This window comes from Apis florea, unplaced genomic scaffold (genome assembly GCF_048593485.1).
Source record: "Apis florea isolate Af1SG1 unplaced genomic scaffold, ASM4859348v1 contig_1789_pilon, whole genome shotgun sequence".
Lineage (NCBI taxonomy): Eukaryota > Metazoa > Arthropoda > Insecta > Hymenoptera > Apidae > Apis > Apis florea.
Genome location: NW_028256481.1, coordinates 531,249 through 549,227, shown reverse-complemented (window position 1 = coordinate 549,227; position 17,979 = coordinate 531,249). Strand labels below are relative to the sequence as shown.

Genomic DNA, 17,979 nt, shown 5'->3' with positions numbered 1-17,979 from the left:
TAAAAAATATTCTTTTATTCTTAAAAAAAATATGTGCACACAAATTCGTAGTTTAACAGTGCTTATTATTTTATGACAATTGAAATGATTAAAATGAAACGATTTATTATTTATTATTTCAAAAAAATTGTCCACCTTTATTTTATCCTTTCGTTATTTAATGGACCTGAATGTGCAACATCCGATTCGAGACGTTTCGTGTCAATGAAAATATTGTTAAAAAGTTGTTATTAATTATAATCAATTTGCGTTCTCTATTCGATTGTTTAACAATGTGAAGTACGATACAGCCGTACTCAAAATCTAAAATAACAAATAAGAAACTTAAACATTTAACAAAATATCTTAAGATTCTTATGCACTAACGTTCACAAATATAATGATGTTCTATACAAACGATTCTTAATCATGTATATTTAATGTTAGAAAATTAATAATCAGAGTCTAATCTAATTTTTAAATTTAAATTTTTGATTAACACCATAGAAGAAATATAAAATACAAATAATACTATATTATTCCTTCGTCACAATATTTCAAGAAATTAACAATTTATGTATTCAAAAGAGAAGTACGTGATACGAGAATTTTAATAGGATCGATAATCGATCATGCCCCACAAAATGCATTTAACTATTCTATACGTAGTCTGCGATTATACTTACCTTAGTGTACGTTTCCAATGACACGGGGAAAAATCCATTCGCAGTCAGATAGCAAACACGTCTGGATCTCCTGATCACCATTATCAGATCTTTTCGAAGCATTCTCCCAAATTTGTCCATCGGTATAATCGTCCACAATGCCGAGTAAGCTCCCACAGCCACGTTATCACTGTGCTCTATCACGCCATTGCAACTGTAGGTGACCATAAATAATAAAAACATCGAGCCACTTAAGAGGAATACAAAAATGGAGCGTCTCGCGAACGAAGCAGTCGCCTAAAAGAAGAAAATGTTCAAAGAAACATATATAGAAGAAAAGTCGACAATTTTTTTTTTTTTTTTTTTAATTTAAACTTAAATCAATCTGTCAGGATTTGATTGTGAAATAAAATAATTTTTTGCACGAATCTTTAGAAACAGTTCAATTATATATAAAACGTAACATTTTATATATAACAGGAAAACTTGTATGTATTTTTAATAGTATCTTTTTTTTATTCCAATTATTCTGAAATAATTGATAAAAGTAAAGTAATTTTTAGGTACTAACCACTAACACTTGGTATCCGAATAGGCAAATTAATACACTGAATACCAACACTTGTCCAAGCGTAATCATGGTGTACACGTTTTCAAGATTTTGACAGTATTTGATCAACGCCTGATGATGTCTGACGCATTCCTTAAATTGCTCGTAAAATTTGTGCATCTGTTTTGTTAATGTCGATGGTGAATCCTTTTTTCGTATCTCATTCTCTGTGTCGCACAATTTCGTAAGCCTGTGTCGAAGTATGCGAAATTGCCCTGCCAAATGTACCGCCATGATGCAGAAAATATTGTCGAAACAAAAACTCGAGATTCCAATGTAATACAAACATATTGCCTGCAAAAGATATGGCAATCATTTTCTCTTCTTTGTTACGTAAAATATTGGCACACAAAGAAATGCATTATGCTTCCATTGAATAAAATTAATCACAAAATTGTCAAATTTAAAGAAGAGAAATATTTTAGAAATATAGCCTCGTTTAATAAAATTTAGAAGATTTATTTTTATTTTATGAAACGAAATGATTTTAGAATGATGAGTTTAAATTACTTGGATGAAAAATATTATCTCGTAATAAGGCGTCCTTGTTAGTGGCAAATTTATCCATATATTGAACGGAAACATTCTCTCCGATTCGTTGTTTCCACTTTGTGCTGCAACAAATGTATAAGTTGCTTTCCTTCTGTAAGATGGAATATCTTTCCTCGAGATAAAAACAAATATAAAAATTGATATATAAGAATTTCAATTGTGGCTCATTTATTAAGTTAGAAGCAATTTTAATTTTTTATTTTATGCAAATTTCAACTTATTATAATTGATATTTTTGTATACTCTTATATTTGTTTTAAAGATATCTCACAATAATATTAGTACACTGTATATTAAATAATCATTGAGCATGTATAAAAATGTATACTAAATTTCAAATTTTCTATTATATTTTCTATTGTTTATGCATTTAGAAAAATGACAGTCAATATATTTTACGTTAAAAGTAGAAAATCAAATTTCGCAAGATTTAAAATTAAAAAAAAATTTTCAATTTAAAGTAATAATGATATAATAAACTTTGTTTTTCATAGAGTAAAAATTAATAAATTTTACAACATTCCTATTTATTTCGAATTAATAAGAATTATTTAGCGAAATATTTTCATTTTGTTCATTTGTGTAAAATTTATTAATCGAACATAAATAATTTTAATTGGTAGTTAATTATTCAACCTACCAACGAACGGTGTCATTAGATAGGATATTATGGCGCATATGGCAATGGTGGTAACAGAGGAGATGAAAAAAATGCAAATTTTCTTGCAATCATCCAAAATTTCTTTTTCGTGATAATCGTAGTTAACGTTCCAGAAATTTTGTTGCATGTTCACGATTAAATTTAAAAATTTCCCTTTATACATTATTATGTTGCATATCTTCACTAAACTTATTATCAAAGTTATGTTATTCGTCACAACATAAAGAATATCCTATAAATTGTTTGCACACAATTACATTACATTCGAACGATTTAAATATTACTTTTCTAATCTAAATTCTTAACAAATTTTCTCTTTCTAAAATCATCCTTATTTAAAAACCAAAATTCCTCAAATTTCAAATCCATTTTTAAAAAAATACGACATACTCACGCCGTTATACAACAATGCGAAGTACAAATCTCTAGCGTTGATGACTATACCGAGCAACAACATCCAAACAGTGCAGGCGAGCAGCATTCTCATCCGACGTCGTTCACTAGGATCATGGGATATCCATACCCCGATGTTCTTCAAGAAAAATGTCGACAAGTTTATCGATATGTCCAAGTGGTGTTCCGCTTGCATGGTGACTGATCAACGTGTGAGGGTGTCACTCGTATATCACGCGTATACCTTCAACCGTATATAAACCGGGACAATAATTAATAGGCGTTGCTGTCGATTCTTTTTTGTCACCGTTCTTCTTGTTTTCGTGCCTCCCTCGTCGCTTGTTCCTTTCTTTTTGACTCGAGAATATCGCATACGATACGAAGTCAAGAGAAATGATTGTCACTCTTTCTGCTTTATTATTAACATGGCGCTCAATGTAAATTATTCTATGGATCGTGAGTGGGCATTTTTTTTCGAGAGCAAAGTCATACGTGTCAGACACGTTAGACGTCGTACGAATTTTGATAAAAGGATGATTTAAATATGGAATATTTTTGGAGTTTTTCTGTTGTAATGCAAAGATGGGAGAATGTAATAGGGAACGAGTCTGGAAATTTAATTATTTCTTCGTTTCTATCGTGGAAGTGAGTAACGTTTTATTGTAATAATAATTTGTATGATTATATTGTTTGCAATTTGTATGAGAAGTTGAATGGAAGAAAAGATATTTTGACTGAATCGTTGTAAAACTGTTTCATTTCTATGCTTGGTAATAAACTTAATAATCATTCAGTTGTACCAATTTATAATTTTCCTCGTGTTAATGAAATTTAATCGAATTTTAATTTTCTGCAGTCTATAATCAAATGTAATCAAATATGTGAGAAAAATATTTGTTATGAAGAATAAAATAATAATAATGTAAAAAATGTTACAGTTAAATATATTTATATTATTGGCACGTTAAGAGATATATTATTTTATAATTCGTTGAATAAAATGATTTACTATTTACTCATAAAGAAAAAGTTCTATTCAATAAAATTTATAGAAGATTTATCATTCGAATAAAATTATTCTAACAATTTCAACTTATCGAAATTTACTGATCGTTAAACGAATAATAACATAAATTTAAATTACTCGTATAAGAAACGATTATTTCCTAATAAGACGTCTACAAATCGAATTCATTGTTTCCATTTCTCTAACACTCGACAAATATACAAACCGTTTGCTTTCTTGCAAAACGGAACATTTTTTGGGGGCGTAAAGTAATTACGAATACAAAAATGTTTATATAAAAATTTCGTTCCATGCTTATTTATTAATTTATAAGAAATATATGTTAAAATAAAATAGAAATGGAGCGAGATACGACAGAGACAGAGCAATGTCCTTCCACTTCCGTCTCGCTTCGTGTATCGTAGGGCAATGACGCATGGCACTCTCCCTACTCCTCGACTTTCCCCACTACTGAAACGGAACGTTCTCCTCGCTTTCGATTCAAAACAAACCTCAATCAGTTTCGTGTATCAGTATTTTTATATTTATTTCCATTTCTAGAATTAAATCTTTCGAATATTGATGCATAATATAATTGCTACGAATTTATTTATTAACATTTGATACGTTAAATGTTCAATTTACATAGAAATACATTATTCTCATTATTTTATCAAGTGTAAAATTAAATTTTGAAAGATTTAAAGATTGATATCATTTTTAAATTGTAAAAATGATTAATTATTGAAATTATTTTCAATAATAAACGATACAAAGTGATAAATATAGTTGTAACATTGCTGTCTCTTTTGTTTAATATTATATTCTGCCATCTATTCGTTTTATTTTGGTAAAATTTATCAATTAAGCATATTACCAGTAAACAGTGTCATTGGATGGTGGTAACAGAGGAGACGAAAAAATGCATGTTTTTCTGCAATCAAAATTTTGATGCATAATTAGATTTAAAAATTTTCCTTTATTACAATAATATATTTTAATCAAACTCGTTATCTTATATTGCTTATATTGTTCACTATCATAACATAAATAATCTTAAAATGATTAACAAATCCATAACACATTGATATCATGCATAAATGTTATATGTTATAAATTATTCAAACATTATTCAATATTCGTTGATAATTTTATTAAATTTTGTCCCATATTTAAGCATAATCATTATACAAATCTCTTCCATTAATAACTAATAGCAGAGAAAAAGATCCAAGTTGTGTAGACGAGTAACATCCTCATTCCATGTTGAGATATTCCAATGTTGTGCAAGAAAAACTTTTGACAAATTCATCGATATTACGTGTATCACTCAATCATCGTAACACTTGTTTCACAGTCTCTCCTTTCTTTTTTTTTTTATCATAAAACTAAGTTGCAAGAATAATTGTATACGGATTAATATTTCGTTTGTTCGTGAAGTATATATGATCAGATGTTAAACGTCGTTTGGATTTTACGAAAAAAGAAATGAAAAAGGTCCACCAAATTTTCAAATATCGATAATTGTCCATTTAGCTGGTATATATTTTTCGTCGTACAATTGTTTTTCTTATTTTTGTTAAAAATAAATATAATAAATAAGGGATTGAAAATTCAAAATTTAAATCCAAATTTCACGATACAATAGTTTCAAAAAATTTTTCACAGAAATGTTCGTACATATCGAAGATTCAAATTATCGTTTGCTTCATCGTGCCACAAATACAGAATTTCTTATCCTCAAGATAGAATCACAATTTGTATTGATCATAGTTACACGACGATTTCAACCTTCTATTAAACAATTTCTAATGTACTTTGTCTCAATAACGTGAAATATGATACTGCAGTACTTAAAACCTGCAAACAAACCAAACTATTTACAAATTAATAAATAAATGTAACCAATATTGACAATATTAAAATGTTCCAAATATCAATCTCCTTTAAGAAAAGATTGATTAAGAAAAAGAAGCTCACTCACCCTGGTGTACGTTTCCAGAGACACGACGAAGAATCCCCGGGCCGTTAAGCAACAAGGCACAGCCGACCTCAGAATGACGAGTGTCAAGTCTTTGCGCATTGTTCGACCGCTCGTGGTCTCGAACAGAAATGGCCAAGGCCCGTCGTACACCGCCGAAGCTATGCTCGAGCTCTCTTGTATGATGCAGTCGCAGCTGTAGGTGAACATCAGCAATTGGCACATGCACGCTGCCAAATGGAAGGCGAAAATCAACCGTCTCCTGACAGGCGACTCTGGCTGTAAAGGTAAATACGATGACGATAGAAAACGTCGTACAAACGCATAACGAGACATTTGTACGATTATTTTTAGCCGACAGACTCGTATCTTTTTACATATAAACGTGACGATGGTTTAATTGCTCACCAAAAGTATTTGGTAGCCATCGAGGCATATTATCAGACTGAACATCAACACTTGCCAAAGGATGATCAAACTGAACACTTTTTCGAGTTTCTCGCAGAACGCTATGAGCGCCTGATGCTCGCGAACGTAATTCTTGAAAGCCGCGTAACATTTCTTGGCAAAGCGGGGCGAGCTTACAATTCCTTTCTCATTTTTCTCCTCTATCAAATCCGCTATGTTGGCCATTTTGTATTGCAATATTTGAAATTGGCCAGCCAGTTGCAAGTTGAAAACGCACAGCAAGTTGTCGAAACAGAAATAACCAATCCCAACGTGATACAGGGACAGAGCCTGCAAGATGTATTTTTCACAATTTAATCACTTAGATTTAATTCTTGTTTAATTTCTAAATTTTATTTAATGTTCCATTCGTTGATTTTTCCAATGGTATAATTAAAAAGGAGTGTATACCTGTATCGTGAACACTATTTCGTAATATGGCGACGTCGATAGCGGTAAATTGACCCACATATTGAATGGGAGTACCCTTTCCGATTCATTTTTCCCGATATTTTCTGAAAAAAGTGCGTTATTGTATAAAATAATTCCACTGATTCCAAGTATTTTGCGTTTCGAAACATTTTCTCTTTCTTTTCTTTTTTATTACATGAGATTAATTAACTAACTCACCAACGAGCGGACTGATGATGTAACAAACGAGAGTCCCTTTCGTGGAAAATGTAAGGAAGCAAACAAAAATGGTGCATTGGCGTCGACAATTCGTGAAGATTTGCTGCTCCCGCTTGTTGTTGTAATTGTCCTTGTAGAAATTGTTTTGCGTGTAGAATATTAAGTAGAAAAAATCCTTCTTATTCGAAACTATTATGAATATCTTCAACAGGGGCATTGTTATGTACATGATGTTGCATACGTTGAAAAGACACGTCTGTAAGCGAGGAAAATGATTAATTCCTACACACAAAAACAGAAACGTAAATTCAAGAATTTTTCTTCAGACGAATCAATCATACAGTCGCGTGATTATTAGAAAGAAGAGAGGCTATTCTTCCCTCGAACGACTCACGCTAAAATCGCCGAAAGAGTAATAGAAATCCGTGAACTCTATCCACAGGGCGAAGAGTATCGTCGCCAGCGTGTAGATCAGGGCAAATTTCCTTGCCCGTTGCTCGTGCCTGTCCTTCGCCGTCCATAATCCGACCAGTTTCATAAAAGTGGCGGTCATGATCATAGATATGTCGTCCGTGTTCAGAAAGCCCATACTACGCTCGATGATTACGACCGACGGACCATTGAACCGCGATATACGCGATATAATCTTGGAATATCCTTCTGCATCAATTATTACGCGGCCGTATTTTGCAACCTTTGATCCGCCGTCGACTTTTATTCCGCTGCAATCTTCCTTGCGCGCTTTGTATTTATTTTATTATACTTTGCCATTCGTTAAATACGGTGGAGGGGCGGATAGGAGAAAGAAGGGGGGAACGAACACGGTTTGATCCGCACACAAAGGGGGCTCCAACCGCTTTCTCGGTTGGTCGATGCATTATGAATGGATCGGGAAACTCGATGAAAACTTACTTTTGTGAAATCGAGATCGCTGTTAGGAGTCGTTTTAGAAATTATCGAGGAGGTTGTTAAATATGAAACGATCGAGAGATGGCCTCTCTTCGATCGATTCGTTGAAGTTTCATTTCTTCGTCGTGCACGTCGAGAATGGTGGATTCGTGAAGATTTTAGAAAATTGGGCGCCGAGTAAGTAAGAATTCAATGAAACTACGGGTGAAAGAATCTTTTGCAACTTGATATTTTCTCTGATATTTTTTTTTTTTTCTTTTTGTTGACGAAATTTTCTTTATTCCTTCTTTTTTTTTCTTTTTTTGTTTAACACACAAATATAATTAAATACACACATCTCGCAATTCAAATTTATGATTTTGAAATTATTATGATTTGAAATTAAATACACACATCTCACAATTTCTTCAAATTTATGATTTTTATATATTCGAAACTGGTGTTACGCTTCAAATGCGTTTTCGGATTGATTTCTCAGCAATGTGAAGTACGATATCGCGGTGCTCAAAATCTGTAAAAATTAAATGCACATTTTCAAATTCCTATGCCCGTATAATAAATAAGAAGCAAAAATGTGTATTTTTAACAAATTTGTATCAATAGCACGAGATATTAGTGGTAAAATTTTACTTACTACCATTATTCATTAAACAATTCATTAAATATTTTGTGCGTTTTATTTATTAGAAGAAGTTTATTTCTTCAAATTTATGATACACGTCGTATTCAATCACATTAATTTTAAGATACAATATTATTTATTTCATCTATCATCGATGATTGCGAACAAATTTTAAAAATTGCTTTCAATTGCTATTTTTGTGAAAAGAAGAAGAAGAAAAAAAAAATCACATTAAGAATTCAATCATTTCACCATAGACAGTTGTCGCTCTTAAATTTTTTTCCGGCATATAATTTCTTTTCATAACGTTTTAATAGAGTAAAGATTGAAATTGCAGTGCTCAAAACCTGGAGAGGAAAAAAGAAAAAAAAAAAAAAAAAGAAAAAAAAACGACGTTCGTCTCTTCCTATTATACAAAATTTTTTGAATGAAAATTCATATCTTCATTATTATATTTACAAATCTACTTTTGAAATTCCACTTTCTATTGGAACATTAGTCTAACAATAAAGTCTAATAACAATTGCTGAAACGAATATGAGTATAGAAGATTTTGAAACGATTGAACGAGATTGAAAGTGATAAAAAGAAACGAAGAATTCAAAATTGATACGAAATTGATCGATAATATTTTAGAGAAATATTTATTGTAATTCCAACAACGACGTAGACGAAATATCACTTACTCTGGTGTACGTTTCGAGCGACACGGCGAAAAATCCGCAAGCGGTGAGGCAGCACGGTGTTCGTGACCTCGCGATGACGAACATCAGATCTTTTCGTATCATTTTTCCGTATTTATCCATCGGCAGAAGCGACCACAAACAATTGTACGCGGCGTCGGCTACATTCGTACTGTCTCTTATCAAGCAATCGCAGCTGTACGTGAACATCAACAGCTGGCAGATGCAACCCGTTATATGAAACGCGAAAGTGACGCGTCTTCCAAAAGGGGTATCTTCCTACGATCGTGACAACTCATCAGATCGATTAAGAAGATATTATTTGGCCGAATATACGAATTTTCAAAAGTGTAATTTAAGGAGAATAAAAAAGAAACGTACATGGAATATTTTCTACGATTAAAATACCAACCATAAGTATCAAATATCCATCGAGGCACATCAACAAGCTGAATAGCAACACCTGTCCAAATATCATCGAATTGAACACTTCTTCCAGCTTCTTGCAATACTCGATCAGCGCTTGATGCTGTTGAATGTAAGTTTTGAGCTTTGCGTATTCGTGGGAACTGCGCAACGATGAAACTTCATCTTTACACTTTTCGTTGCACGTGTTGGCAAATCTGTATTGCAAGATGCGAAACTGGCTGGCGGTGTGCAAATTTAAAATGCACAACAGACTGTCGAAACAGTGATAGCACACGCAGACGTGATACGCGAGTACGACCTGTGCAAAAAAGCAATAATCATTTATTTCATTTATTTTGCACGAAATTTCCTGCGATATATTTCATTTAAAAAGAAGAGAATTTGTTCACCTGCACGATAAACATCAGTTCGAAATACGGCGTGACGGATAATGGCAACTCGAGCCACATATTGAACGGAAGTATTCTGTCCGATTCGTTTTTTCCACGATTCACTGTCGACGCAATCTTCATCAATAATTGTGATTTTATTATTAATACGACGAAATCAAACCATCTTACCCAGAATCGGTCTCAATATGAAACTCAAAATTGTCCCTTGGGCGAAGAAAGTGAAGACGAAGACGAGGTAGTTGCAAGTGCGTTGGCAGTTGTTCATTATCACTTTCTCCCTCGCGTCGTAATTCGAATGCCAAAAATTCGTTCTCGCGTAACGAATCACGGCAAGCAGCTCCTCGTTGTACACGAACGATGTCAACAGTTTGATCAAAACTAGAGCCACGGTTATAATGTTGCACGTGACGTAAATGGAATCCTGTAACGGAAGAAAAATTAGAAAGATCGAATCCTTCTTTATAATTAAAATATTTATGCACAAAATAAATAGTTTGCACAAATATGCCAAATTGAACGAACAATTCTTTTCCTCAATTTAGAGAAGCGTATCTTTTATTCGCTTTTTGCTGGTCGTCACAGAGGAAGTTGAGATTTTGAACTCACGCTAAAATTGCCCCAAGAGAAGTACAAGTCCCTGGCCTCGGTCGCCACAGCGAAGAATATCGTAAACAACGTGTAACTCATGATGGCGTTCCTTCGCCGTTCCTCCACGTAATTGTTCGACGTCCAAAATCCAGCGATTTTCATGTAAAAAGCCGTGACAGTGATTGACAGATCTCTCACCTCCTTCGATTTCATCTCTTAGCGTTTAATGACAGAGTTCCTCGATCTCAATCCCTGGATTCTCCTCTGATCATCCGCCACCAAAAGTGATTGACGTCCTCGATCACGTGATTTCACCGTTTCGAGAGTGTCACCGTAATTACCGGCCTCGCGCGTGAAAAGAAAAGGGGAGAAGAATGATCGATGAATTATGCATCATGAATCTAAGAAATATCGAAACAGGGGCGAGTGACGACTATGTGTGGATAGTCGAGTGGATTCGTTCGAAGAATGATCGTTGTGCAAAAGTTCGTGCTTTATTCATCGAATTATTAAATTTTACATGCAAATTGAAGAATCACGTGTAGATATGATCATTGAGAGGAATCATTCTTTTTTCAACAGATTATTTGTGACGTCAAAAGGTGGATACTCTTGATGAATCGAAAAATATCGATCGCATGGTGTTTTTGCTGTTTCTGAATTGATATTCGTAAACATTTTAAGTGAGTACTCTTCTTTTCTTCATTTTTAAATGATGAATTTTTATTGAATCGAATTGACCAATTATTGAAACGAGAAATATCACGTTTGAGGAATATATTTTATTTTTATTACTGCGTTAATGACAAACTCAAACTACTGCTACAAATTATCAGTCTTGCTATCTCGATCGATCGAGTGACCATCAGGCATGTGATACAAAGAAGCGAATAGAGAATAGATGAAGACAGTGATAAACGCGTAACTTGTTGAATTAACTTGATGAATGATAACAAATTCGTAACAAAATGTACTATAGTTCATCTTTAGGTGTAACAACAACAACAAAATGGTTATAAAAAAAAAAAAAAAAAAGAAATTCAAAGCTTTTCTTTTAATTTTAAGACTTTCGTTCGAAAAAGATTATTTTCAGTGGGAATCCTGATGGCCACCTAATCTGCAATAAATAATATCTCTATAAATTGTTGTTAATACATAAGTACATGTACATCAATAATTTCAATTATTTGGATTTACTTGTGCCATTTCATCCAGAAAGAGAGAAACACAGAGGCAGATTGATAATTGTACAAAATTCTTCTGTTATTACGAACGTATAATATATATGTATTATATATTTTCTGCATCTAGGCTCGATTGCTTTAACAGAGTAAAATACGACATTGCCGTACTGAGAACCTGAAAAAAGATTAAAAGTAATTAAAAGTTCTTCGTTTAATTTTACGAGAAAGGAGAAAAATATCATTGATCAAAGAAGAAAAAGAAATTGTAAACGTTTTAAAATTAATTTTAAAGGCGAAATCGAATACAAAAATTGAAGTTTGTTTCTTAAGTCGCGAGACATGGAGATGGAGAAGTCGGTCTTCTATCTTCGAAATTTCGATATTCTTACATATTATTAATATTTGTTAACAATGAACGATATCATGACACAAGAAGGAGCGATTACCGCGGTAGAAGTTTCCAGAGAGACGGGAAAAAATTTGCCGGCTGTCAAACAACAAACTTTCTGCGATCTCATTATGACGATTATCAGATTTTTCCGCACGAGGGCGCCAGCTTTATTCATTGGCAGATTCACCCAAGGCCCTGAGAATACCGCGTTGCCCACGTTCACGCTTTGTCGTATCAAATTGTCGCAACTGTACGTGAAGATTAACAGTTGAAAGAAGGTGCCGCCCAGATTGACCACCAAACTGGCTCTCTTCGAAGCTGGAGTCTCCGCCTACAATAAATATGATGTATAATCGTAAGTAGATACTTATTATAATATAATAAGAAGATGAGAAGAAAAGAGATAAATTGAAGAAAAAAAAAATTTATTTTGAGAAAATTATTTTCTTTTAATGAGATTAAACAATATAATTTTTTAATCACTTAATAATTTCAACCATGTACTTTTATTTTTCAAATAATTGTAAATATAAAAAGATACTCTGTCCTCGTTCATTTAATCTCATAAATTTGAAAATAATAATTCGACGAACAATTCCAAGTTATCGAAAAATACGACAAAGTGTTGGCATATACGAACGAGAAACAATTGAAATCCGACGAGGCATATAACCACGGCAAGAAACATTACTTGGCCAAGCACCATCATCGTGAATATATTCTCCAATCTTTTGCAATACTCGATGAGGGTTTGATGCTGCTCCACACAATCCCTCAACTTCTCGTAGCAACAGTTCTCGTAACGCGGTGTATCGCCCCTTCCTTCATCTGCCACCAAATTCTTCAGTCTGTGTTGCAATATGCGGAATTGGCCGGCAACGTGAAGATTCACGATGCACAACAGATTGTCGAAACAAATGTAACAGGTGGCCACGTGATACACGCAAAGTATCTGTATTGAAATCATCTTCGATTGGTTTGGACAAAAATTTTTAATTATAATATATCAATTAATATATACTTGATTGATGTATTCAATTATTTAGATATATTCGTAAATGTTTGAAGGTATTTAAAGGTGTATTTGCAAATGGAGATAATAAGATAGAAATATGTATTTGTACTTGTATAATGAAAAGTAGTTCAAAGTAAGGCGACAATCCTACGGGGAAATCAATCCACAGATTGAACGGCAATGCTCTGTCAGATTCATTTTTCCCTATATTTTCTGAGAAGCAAAAAACAAACACGTCCCGTTATTAAGCGTCAACTTTTTCTTGAAGCTGTATGATATATCTATATCTTATTTTAAAATATATTTCCACGGAACAATCGAGATATCGCGTTGAAAATTTTATTTACCTATAAGAGGGGTGACCATGTAGCCGGCACAAGTGCCTTGGGCACAGAACACGATAAGGACGATGGAAAAGTTGCATATTCTCTTGCAACCAGCGATGATTAATACTTCTTGCGGGTCGTTGTAAAAGCGCCAAAAGTTCCTCTGCGTGAACGTGATCAAATTAAAGAACTCTACTTTGTGCGTGTACAACACGCTGATCTTCAACAGCACGATCGCCACGTATAAAATGTTGCAACAGATAAACACGCTATCCTGAAATTCGAGCAATAATTTTCTTGAGATTCCGGTTGATCAAATATCTCGATAAAAATATTAAGGAAGGAAAATCTGTGTACGCAACGCAAATAAAATCCTATTTGTGGAATATTTGTAGAAACTATTAATTGCAATTTCGAGAAGATGGAGTCTCAAAGATTCTCAGAGAAAGATACTCACGGAAAAATTTCCCCAAGAGTGGTATATATCCCTGAACGCGATGCACACGCTGATGAACAGCGTTCCAACGGTGTAGATCAATGCGAAATCTCTGCATCGTTGCTCGTTTCGATCGGCGGCCAACCACAACCCCACGATTTTCATCAGGAAACTCGTCCAAATTATCGAGATGTCTTTGTCCTGGGGCCGTCGCATGGCGAATCAATCAAAGGAAACGTTACCTTCTACTTTCTGGCCGCCTGTTCGATTTTTAACGAGACGTCACCTGTTTTCCATACTTTTGACGTGTCGATCCTCTTTTCAGGATGCCTACAATCACCCAGTCTTTCCTTTCCTGCAATCGTGCATGTCGACTTCCACCTGCATTATTCATGATTCATGGAAGGGGACGCTCCCCCTCCAGGTGACGATGAACGCAACGAGGATGTACGTGGTCTTTATTAGTCGTTCATCTTACGTCCCAAGGGATGGATCTTGTGGCGTCCTTTTTAAGGCAACGATAGTCGAAGAGGGAGTCGAGTTTGAAAGTGTTTCTTGAAAGGATATAACAATATAGATCCGGAGGGGATTGATCAAAGTTGATGGAATTGAATCAAGCGCGGGAAATGTTGAATTAATTGTTTAAGAGGAAAAGGAAATTTAATAATTTCGCAATTCTTGAAAGGAATTCAGAAAAGTGGTTGAACTGATATCACGTTTGCCCCAATTGATGATATTTGAATCATATTTTATTTTTTTCATCTAAGAAATACAAATACTAAAAAGTACTAAAGTTTCTTAGCTAATGCTTAAAAAATTTTCACTTCATATAAATTTGTGCACGTTTTTTTCGATTTATTTAGTCCCCTTTCATGGACGATTCCCTCATTAAGGTGAAGTACGACATTGTGGAACTTATGAGCTACAAGAGAATAAATTTAAATTATATTATCAAAAACGTTATAATTATAATTACTTGATTGACTATACTATTTAAAAATGATAGCACGTATTTATATTTCCCCCACATTTTAAAATGCAATGAAAAAAAAAAAAAAGTGCAAAATTCTGAACTTATTGAAAAATGAGTACAAAATTGTTCACTCATATATTTACACGATCTCTTTTAACCTGCAGAAATGATTAATTGAATTAATTAAAGAAAATTATATAAATTTTCTAATAATTGTTAAAAAAGAATTTCATAATTTTACGTTTTATACAACGAAAGATATCTTCGATATCTTGAACGAGAATGAAATGAATGTTAAAAGAGATTGCATACCGCAGTAGACGTTTCCAAAGACATCGGAAAGAAGCCACCTGCGGAGAGGTAACACGGCCGCATCGACTTCATCATTATCATCCTTATATCTTTTCGCAGCATTCTCCCAGTCTCGTTCATCGGCAATGTCGTCCACCAGCCTGAATACGTCGCCAACCCGACGTTTCCACTTTCCTCTATCAAACCGTGGCAAATATACGCGAAGAAAATTATATGGATGAAACTGCCGATCATGTGACAAATGAAGATGAGCCTTTTCAACGTGGGTATGTCTGCCTGTACGTATAAAAATTATTTAAAATACGATGTATACGTGAATATGTATTCGTGAGATACACCTTTTGAAATGATTCAGGCTTATTTATCGAAAGCAACAAGCAATTGAAGTTTGTGCAATTCTACGATCCAAGATGTTCCACGAATCATATTATCAACATGTCGCGAATAACGAATGATATTAAAAATATAAGAGCGAAAAGTGGAGCGAGACTTGCGTACAAAATCTCTAATCTCCAATCATTAGAATTAACAATGATGACAAATAGAAATATTAGCGTACCAAAATTATCTCGTACGTATCGAAGCACATGAGCAAGCTGAACACCACCACGTGGCTGAGGATCGGAAACGTGAAAACCTTCTCGAGTTTATTGCAAAATTCGATCAACGATTGGTGCCTTCGAATGCACTTTTTCAAAGCCACGTGGCATCCCCTCGCGTAAGCGGCAACGTTCGTTGTTTGTTCATCGACCACCGACCAGATCCTCGACAGTTCCTGCTGCATCATGCGAAATTGGTAGAGGGCGTGCAGGTTCAGTATGCACAGGAAGAAGTCGGTGCACACGTACGCGACGCCAATTTGTTCTATGGCCAACAACTGTGCGAACGTTGTTTCTTAATTTCCCTTTCTGACGAGGTGTCAAGCGCAACAACGAACGATTCGTTATATATATAGAATAAATCTTTATTGCTCTGATCGAACATTTCTTAGTGAAATGAAAATAGAATTTAACCTCGAATCATCGAAAGAATGGAAGAGTGAAATCATTGAAAATCATTCGCGTGTTCCTCGGGTGCATCCAAATGATCTTGTTCACCTTACTAGTTTCGATAATTTTATTCTATCATTTATCTCATTAACGTATAAATAAAAAATTATGAATGGTGATTATTATTGAAATTTGAAATTGAAAAGCAATTTGAAATATTATTTCTGACGTTAAGTTTTATTCTTATATACCTGGATGACGAACATTATTTCGTAATACGGTGTCGCGCTTAAAGGAAGATCGACCCACATTTTGAACGGAAGTATCCTGTCCGATTTATTCTTCCCTATATTTTCTGAAACATAGTTTTTTTTTTTTTTTTTTAATATCCTGTATTTCTTATTCTACACTCCTTTATCCATATATTTATTCTTCTTAATTTTAAAATGGATCTTCGATCCGACTCCGTTTGTAAATTACCTTACCATAAATTGGTGTAATTATGTAGAAAGCCAACGAGGATTGAGAAATCATGCTCACAACTATGATCCACAACTTGCAAAATTTCTGACACTTTTCGAAAAGTATCTTCTCATTGTAATCGTAATCCAAACGCCAGAAATGTTTCTGGGCATATGAAACTAAACGCGAGAATTCCATTCTGAAAAAGCCTATCACGAAACACTTGAATAATCCCAATAATATGCACGTTATGTTGCAAGTGAGAAAGACGCAATGCTGAAAAAAATAATATTTCAATATTTTATAAACGAGTTAAGAAAAAAATGTTATCGATGCACGACGAGTCGTTACACGTCAAAGATTAATCGTGAATAAATATTTTTTGAAACAAAAAAAAAAAAAAAATAGAAATTACTCGAGAAAAACTATACGCCAAATAATAATTTCAATATTTCAAACAAACTCACAGCCAAATTGTCCAAATTGTGATAAATGTCCACCGCGTTCACGTATATACCGTAAATCAGGGCAGCAAGGGTGTAGAAAACAGCGAACTTCCTCTGCCGTTCCTCGGCGTTGTTTCCAATCGTCCAGATGCCAGCCGATTTCAACAGGAACTGCGACACTTTGAGCGACACGTCGGTGTACCGTTCCTTGTGCATGGTCTTCCTTTATCTTTATCCTTTTCCTCCTCAATTCAAACTCTCTTAAATCAAAACCGATTGATTGGGCCGAAGAGAGAGGAAAGTTGTGCCACCGATCGACGACTCAACGTGACATCACTTTGATCTATCGAGACACTCGATCATTTCGCGCGTGTCTTCCTTAAAGCGAAACTTTTCCCCGTGAAGTAGAAATGATATGGCTGGATCGAGACAAAATGTAAGATGGATGTGCCGTTGTATTATGCATGGCGCGAAAGTGATTGTGTCAGCCGGCAATTTTCCACCGTATCGATTATTTTCGGCGAAGATAAAGACAGTTCCATGGTGGAGATGTGTATTGTGTGTCGAGAAGGAAGTGTTTTAAATAACGTGTTGTGATCAACATATTGATTTGTATTATTTGATAAATTTTTTATTAGCACATGATATTTTGAATAAAAAAAATATTTTATTTCAGGAATACTATATGGACAACTCATTGTTGCATTCGAGTAGATGGAAGAAGACGTGAAAATTATGGAAATGAATATTCATCAGTATTTTAATTAAGTTTCAACGTTTCAACAAAGGTATGTGATAATTTCTCAAACCGCCATCTCTACAACTCAATTAACACATGTTAAGATAATCTAGTACGAAAAAACTTAAAAAAATAAATAAAAATTAGGCGAGGAAAAGA

At 33.9% G+C, this 17,979-nt stretch overlaps 4 protein-coding genes and 1 long non-coding RNA gene across 8 annotated transcripts; 1 reads left to right on the top strand and 4 right to left on the bottom strand.

The window, feature by feature from the left end:
* Nucleotides 1-12: 12 nt before the first annotated feature.
* Nucleotides 13-3,192, bottom strand: LOC105736101 (odorant receptor 13a-like). The gene is made up of 6 exons (XM_012489448.3): nt 2,862-3,192; nt 2,447-2,699; nt 1,765-1,868; nt 1,216-1,548; nt 666-941; nt 13-303 (listed from the first exon to the last, which is right to left on the bottom strand). The coding sequence occupies exons 1-6, from the start codon at nt 3,054-3,056 to the stop codon at nt 241-243; spliced, it is 1,224 nt and encodes a 407-aa protein (XP_012344902.2). The 5' UTR covers nt 3,057-3,192; the 3' UTR covers nt 13-240.
* A 1,554-nt stretch (nt 3,193-4,746) lies between these two features.
* On the bottom strand, nt 4,747-7,513 carry LOC105736102 (4-vinylanisole receptor-like). 2 transcript variants are annotated; one of them, XM_086911097.1, is made up of 6 exons: nt 7,319-7,513; nt 6,925-7,180; nt 6,706-6,809; nt 6,256-6,585; nt 5,851-6,126; nt 4,747-5,742 (listed from the first exon to the last, which is right to left on the bottom strand). In XM_086911097.1, the coding sequence occupies exons 1-6, from the start codon at nt 7,511-7,513 to the stop codon at nt 5,653-5,655; spliced, it is 1,251 nt and encodes a 416-aa protein (XP_086767223.1). In that variant the 3' UTR covers nt 4,747-5,652. The 2 variants fall into 2 exon arrangements, with proteins under 2 accessions (XP_086767223.1, XP_012344903.1); XM_012489449.3 differs by having other exon boundaries at nt 4,748-5,726.
* Nucleotides 7,514-7,582: 69 nt separating this feature from the next.
* On the bottom strand, nt 7,583-14,493 carry LOC105736224 (uncharacterized). The gene is made up of 11 exons (XM_086911696.1): nt 13,921-14,493; nt 13,485-13,737; nt 13,247-13,350; nt 12,763-13,074; nt 12,130-12,453; nt 10,566-10,760; nt 10,128-10,380; nt 9,957-10,060; nt 9,551-9,865; nt 9,142-9,417; nt 7,583-8,344 (listed from the first exon to the last, which is right to left on the bottom strand). The coding sequence occupies exons 1-11, from the start codon at nt 14,113-14,115 to the stop codon at nt 8,276-8,278; spliced, it is 2,400 nt and encodes a 799-aa protein (XP_086767822.1). The 5' UTR covers nt 14,116-14,493; the 3' UTR covers nt 7,583-8,275.
* Nucleotides 14,494-14,626: 133 nt separating this feature from the next.
* On the bottom strand, nt 14,627-17,562 carry LOC105736218 (odorant receptor 30a). 3 transcript variants are annotated; one of them, XM_012489910.3, is made up of 6 exons: nt 17,103-17,562; nt 16,659-16,911; nt 16,425-16,528; nt 15,744-16,061; nt 15,185-15,460; nt 14,627-14,821 (listed from the first exon to the last, which is right to left on the bottom strand). In XM_012489910.3, the coding sequence occupies exons 1-6, from the start codon at nt 17,295-17,297 to the stop codon at nt 14,759-14,761; spliced, it is 1,209 nt and encodes a 402-aa protein (XP_012345364.2). In that variant the 5' UTR covers nt 17,298-17,562; the 3' UTR covers nt 14,627-14,758. The 3 variants fall into 3 exon arrangements, with proteins under 3 accessions (XP_012345364.2, XP_031773984.2, XP_086767349.1); XM_031918124.2 differs by having other exon boundaries at nt 15,744-15,962; XM_086911223.1 differs by having other exon boundaries at nt 15,744-15,959.
* On the top strand, nt 15,324-17,979 carry LOC147658653 (uncharacterized). Its single transcript, XR_015293005.1, has 2 exons — nt 15,324-15,462; nt 17,758-17,979. It is a non-coding gene; the product is annotated as an uncharacterized LOC147658653 (long non-coding RNA).

Excerpts from the sequence above, each read along its gene's own strand:
- LOC105736101 (XM_012489448.3), bottom strand. The coding sequence starts at position 3,056 with ATGCAAGCGGAACACCACTTGGACATATCGATAAACTTGTCGACATTT. Across the intron at positions 2,700-2,861 it reads TCGCATTGTTGTATAACGGC|GATATTCTTTATGTTGTGAC; the intron begins GTGAGTATGTCG and ends AACAATTTATAG. Across the intron at positions 1,869-2,446 it reads TCTAATGACACCGTTCGTTG|CACAAAGTGGAAACAACGAA; the intron begins GTAGGTTGAATA and ends CATTTGTTGCAG.
- LOC105736102 (XM_086911097.1), bottom strand. The coding sequence starts at position 7,513 with ATGGGCTTTCTGAACACGGACGACATATCTATGATCATGACCGCCACT. Across the intron at positions 6,127-6,255 it reads ATGGCTACCAAATACTTTTG|CCAGAGTCGCCTGTCAGGAG; the intron begins GTGAGCAATTAA and ends TTACCTTTACAG. Across the intron at positions 5,743-5,850 it reads CTCTGGAAACGTACACCAGG|TTTGGTTTGTTTGCAGGTTT; the intron begins GTGAGTGAGCTT and ends ATTTGTAAATAG.
- LOC105736224 (XM_086911696.1), bottom strand. The coding sequence starts at position 14,115 with ATGCGACGGCCCCAGGACAAAGACATCTCGATAATTTGGACGAGTTTC. Across the intron at positions 10,061-10,127 it reads CATATTGAGACCGATTCTGG|TGAATCGTGGAAAAAACGAA; the intron begins GTAAGATGGTTT and ends TTGCGTCGACAG. Across the intron at positions 8,345-9,141 it reads CGCTCGAAACGTACACCAGA|ATTTTGAGCACCGCGATATC; the intron begins GTAAGTGATATT and ends TAATTTTTACAG.
- LOC105736218 (XM_012489910.3), bottom strand. The coding sequence starts at position 17,297 with ATGCACAAGGAACGGTACACCGACGTGTCGCTCAAAGTGTCGCAGTTC. Across the intron at positions 16,912-17,102 it reads ACAATTTGGACAATTTGGCT|CATTGCGTCTTTCTCACTTG; the intron begins GTGAGTTTGTTT and ends TATTTTTTTCAG. Across the intron at positions 16,529-16,658 it reads CATAATTACACCAATTTATG|AAAATATAGGGAAGAATAAA; the intron begins GTAAGGTAATTT and ends ACTATGTTTCAG.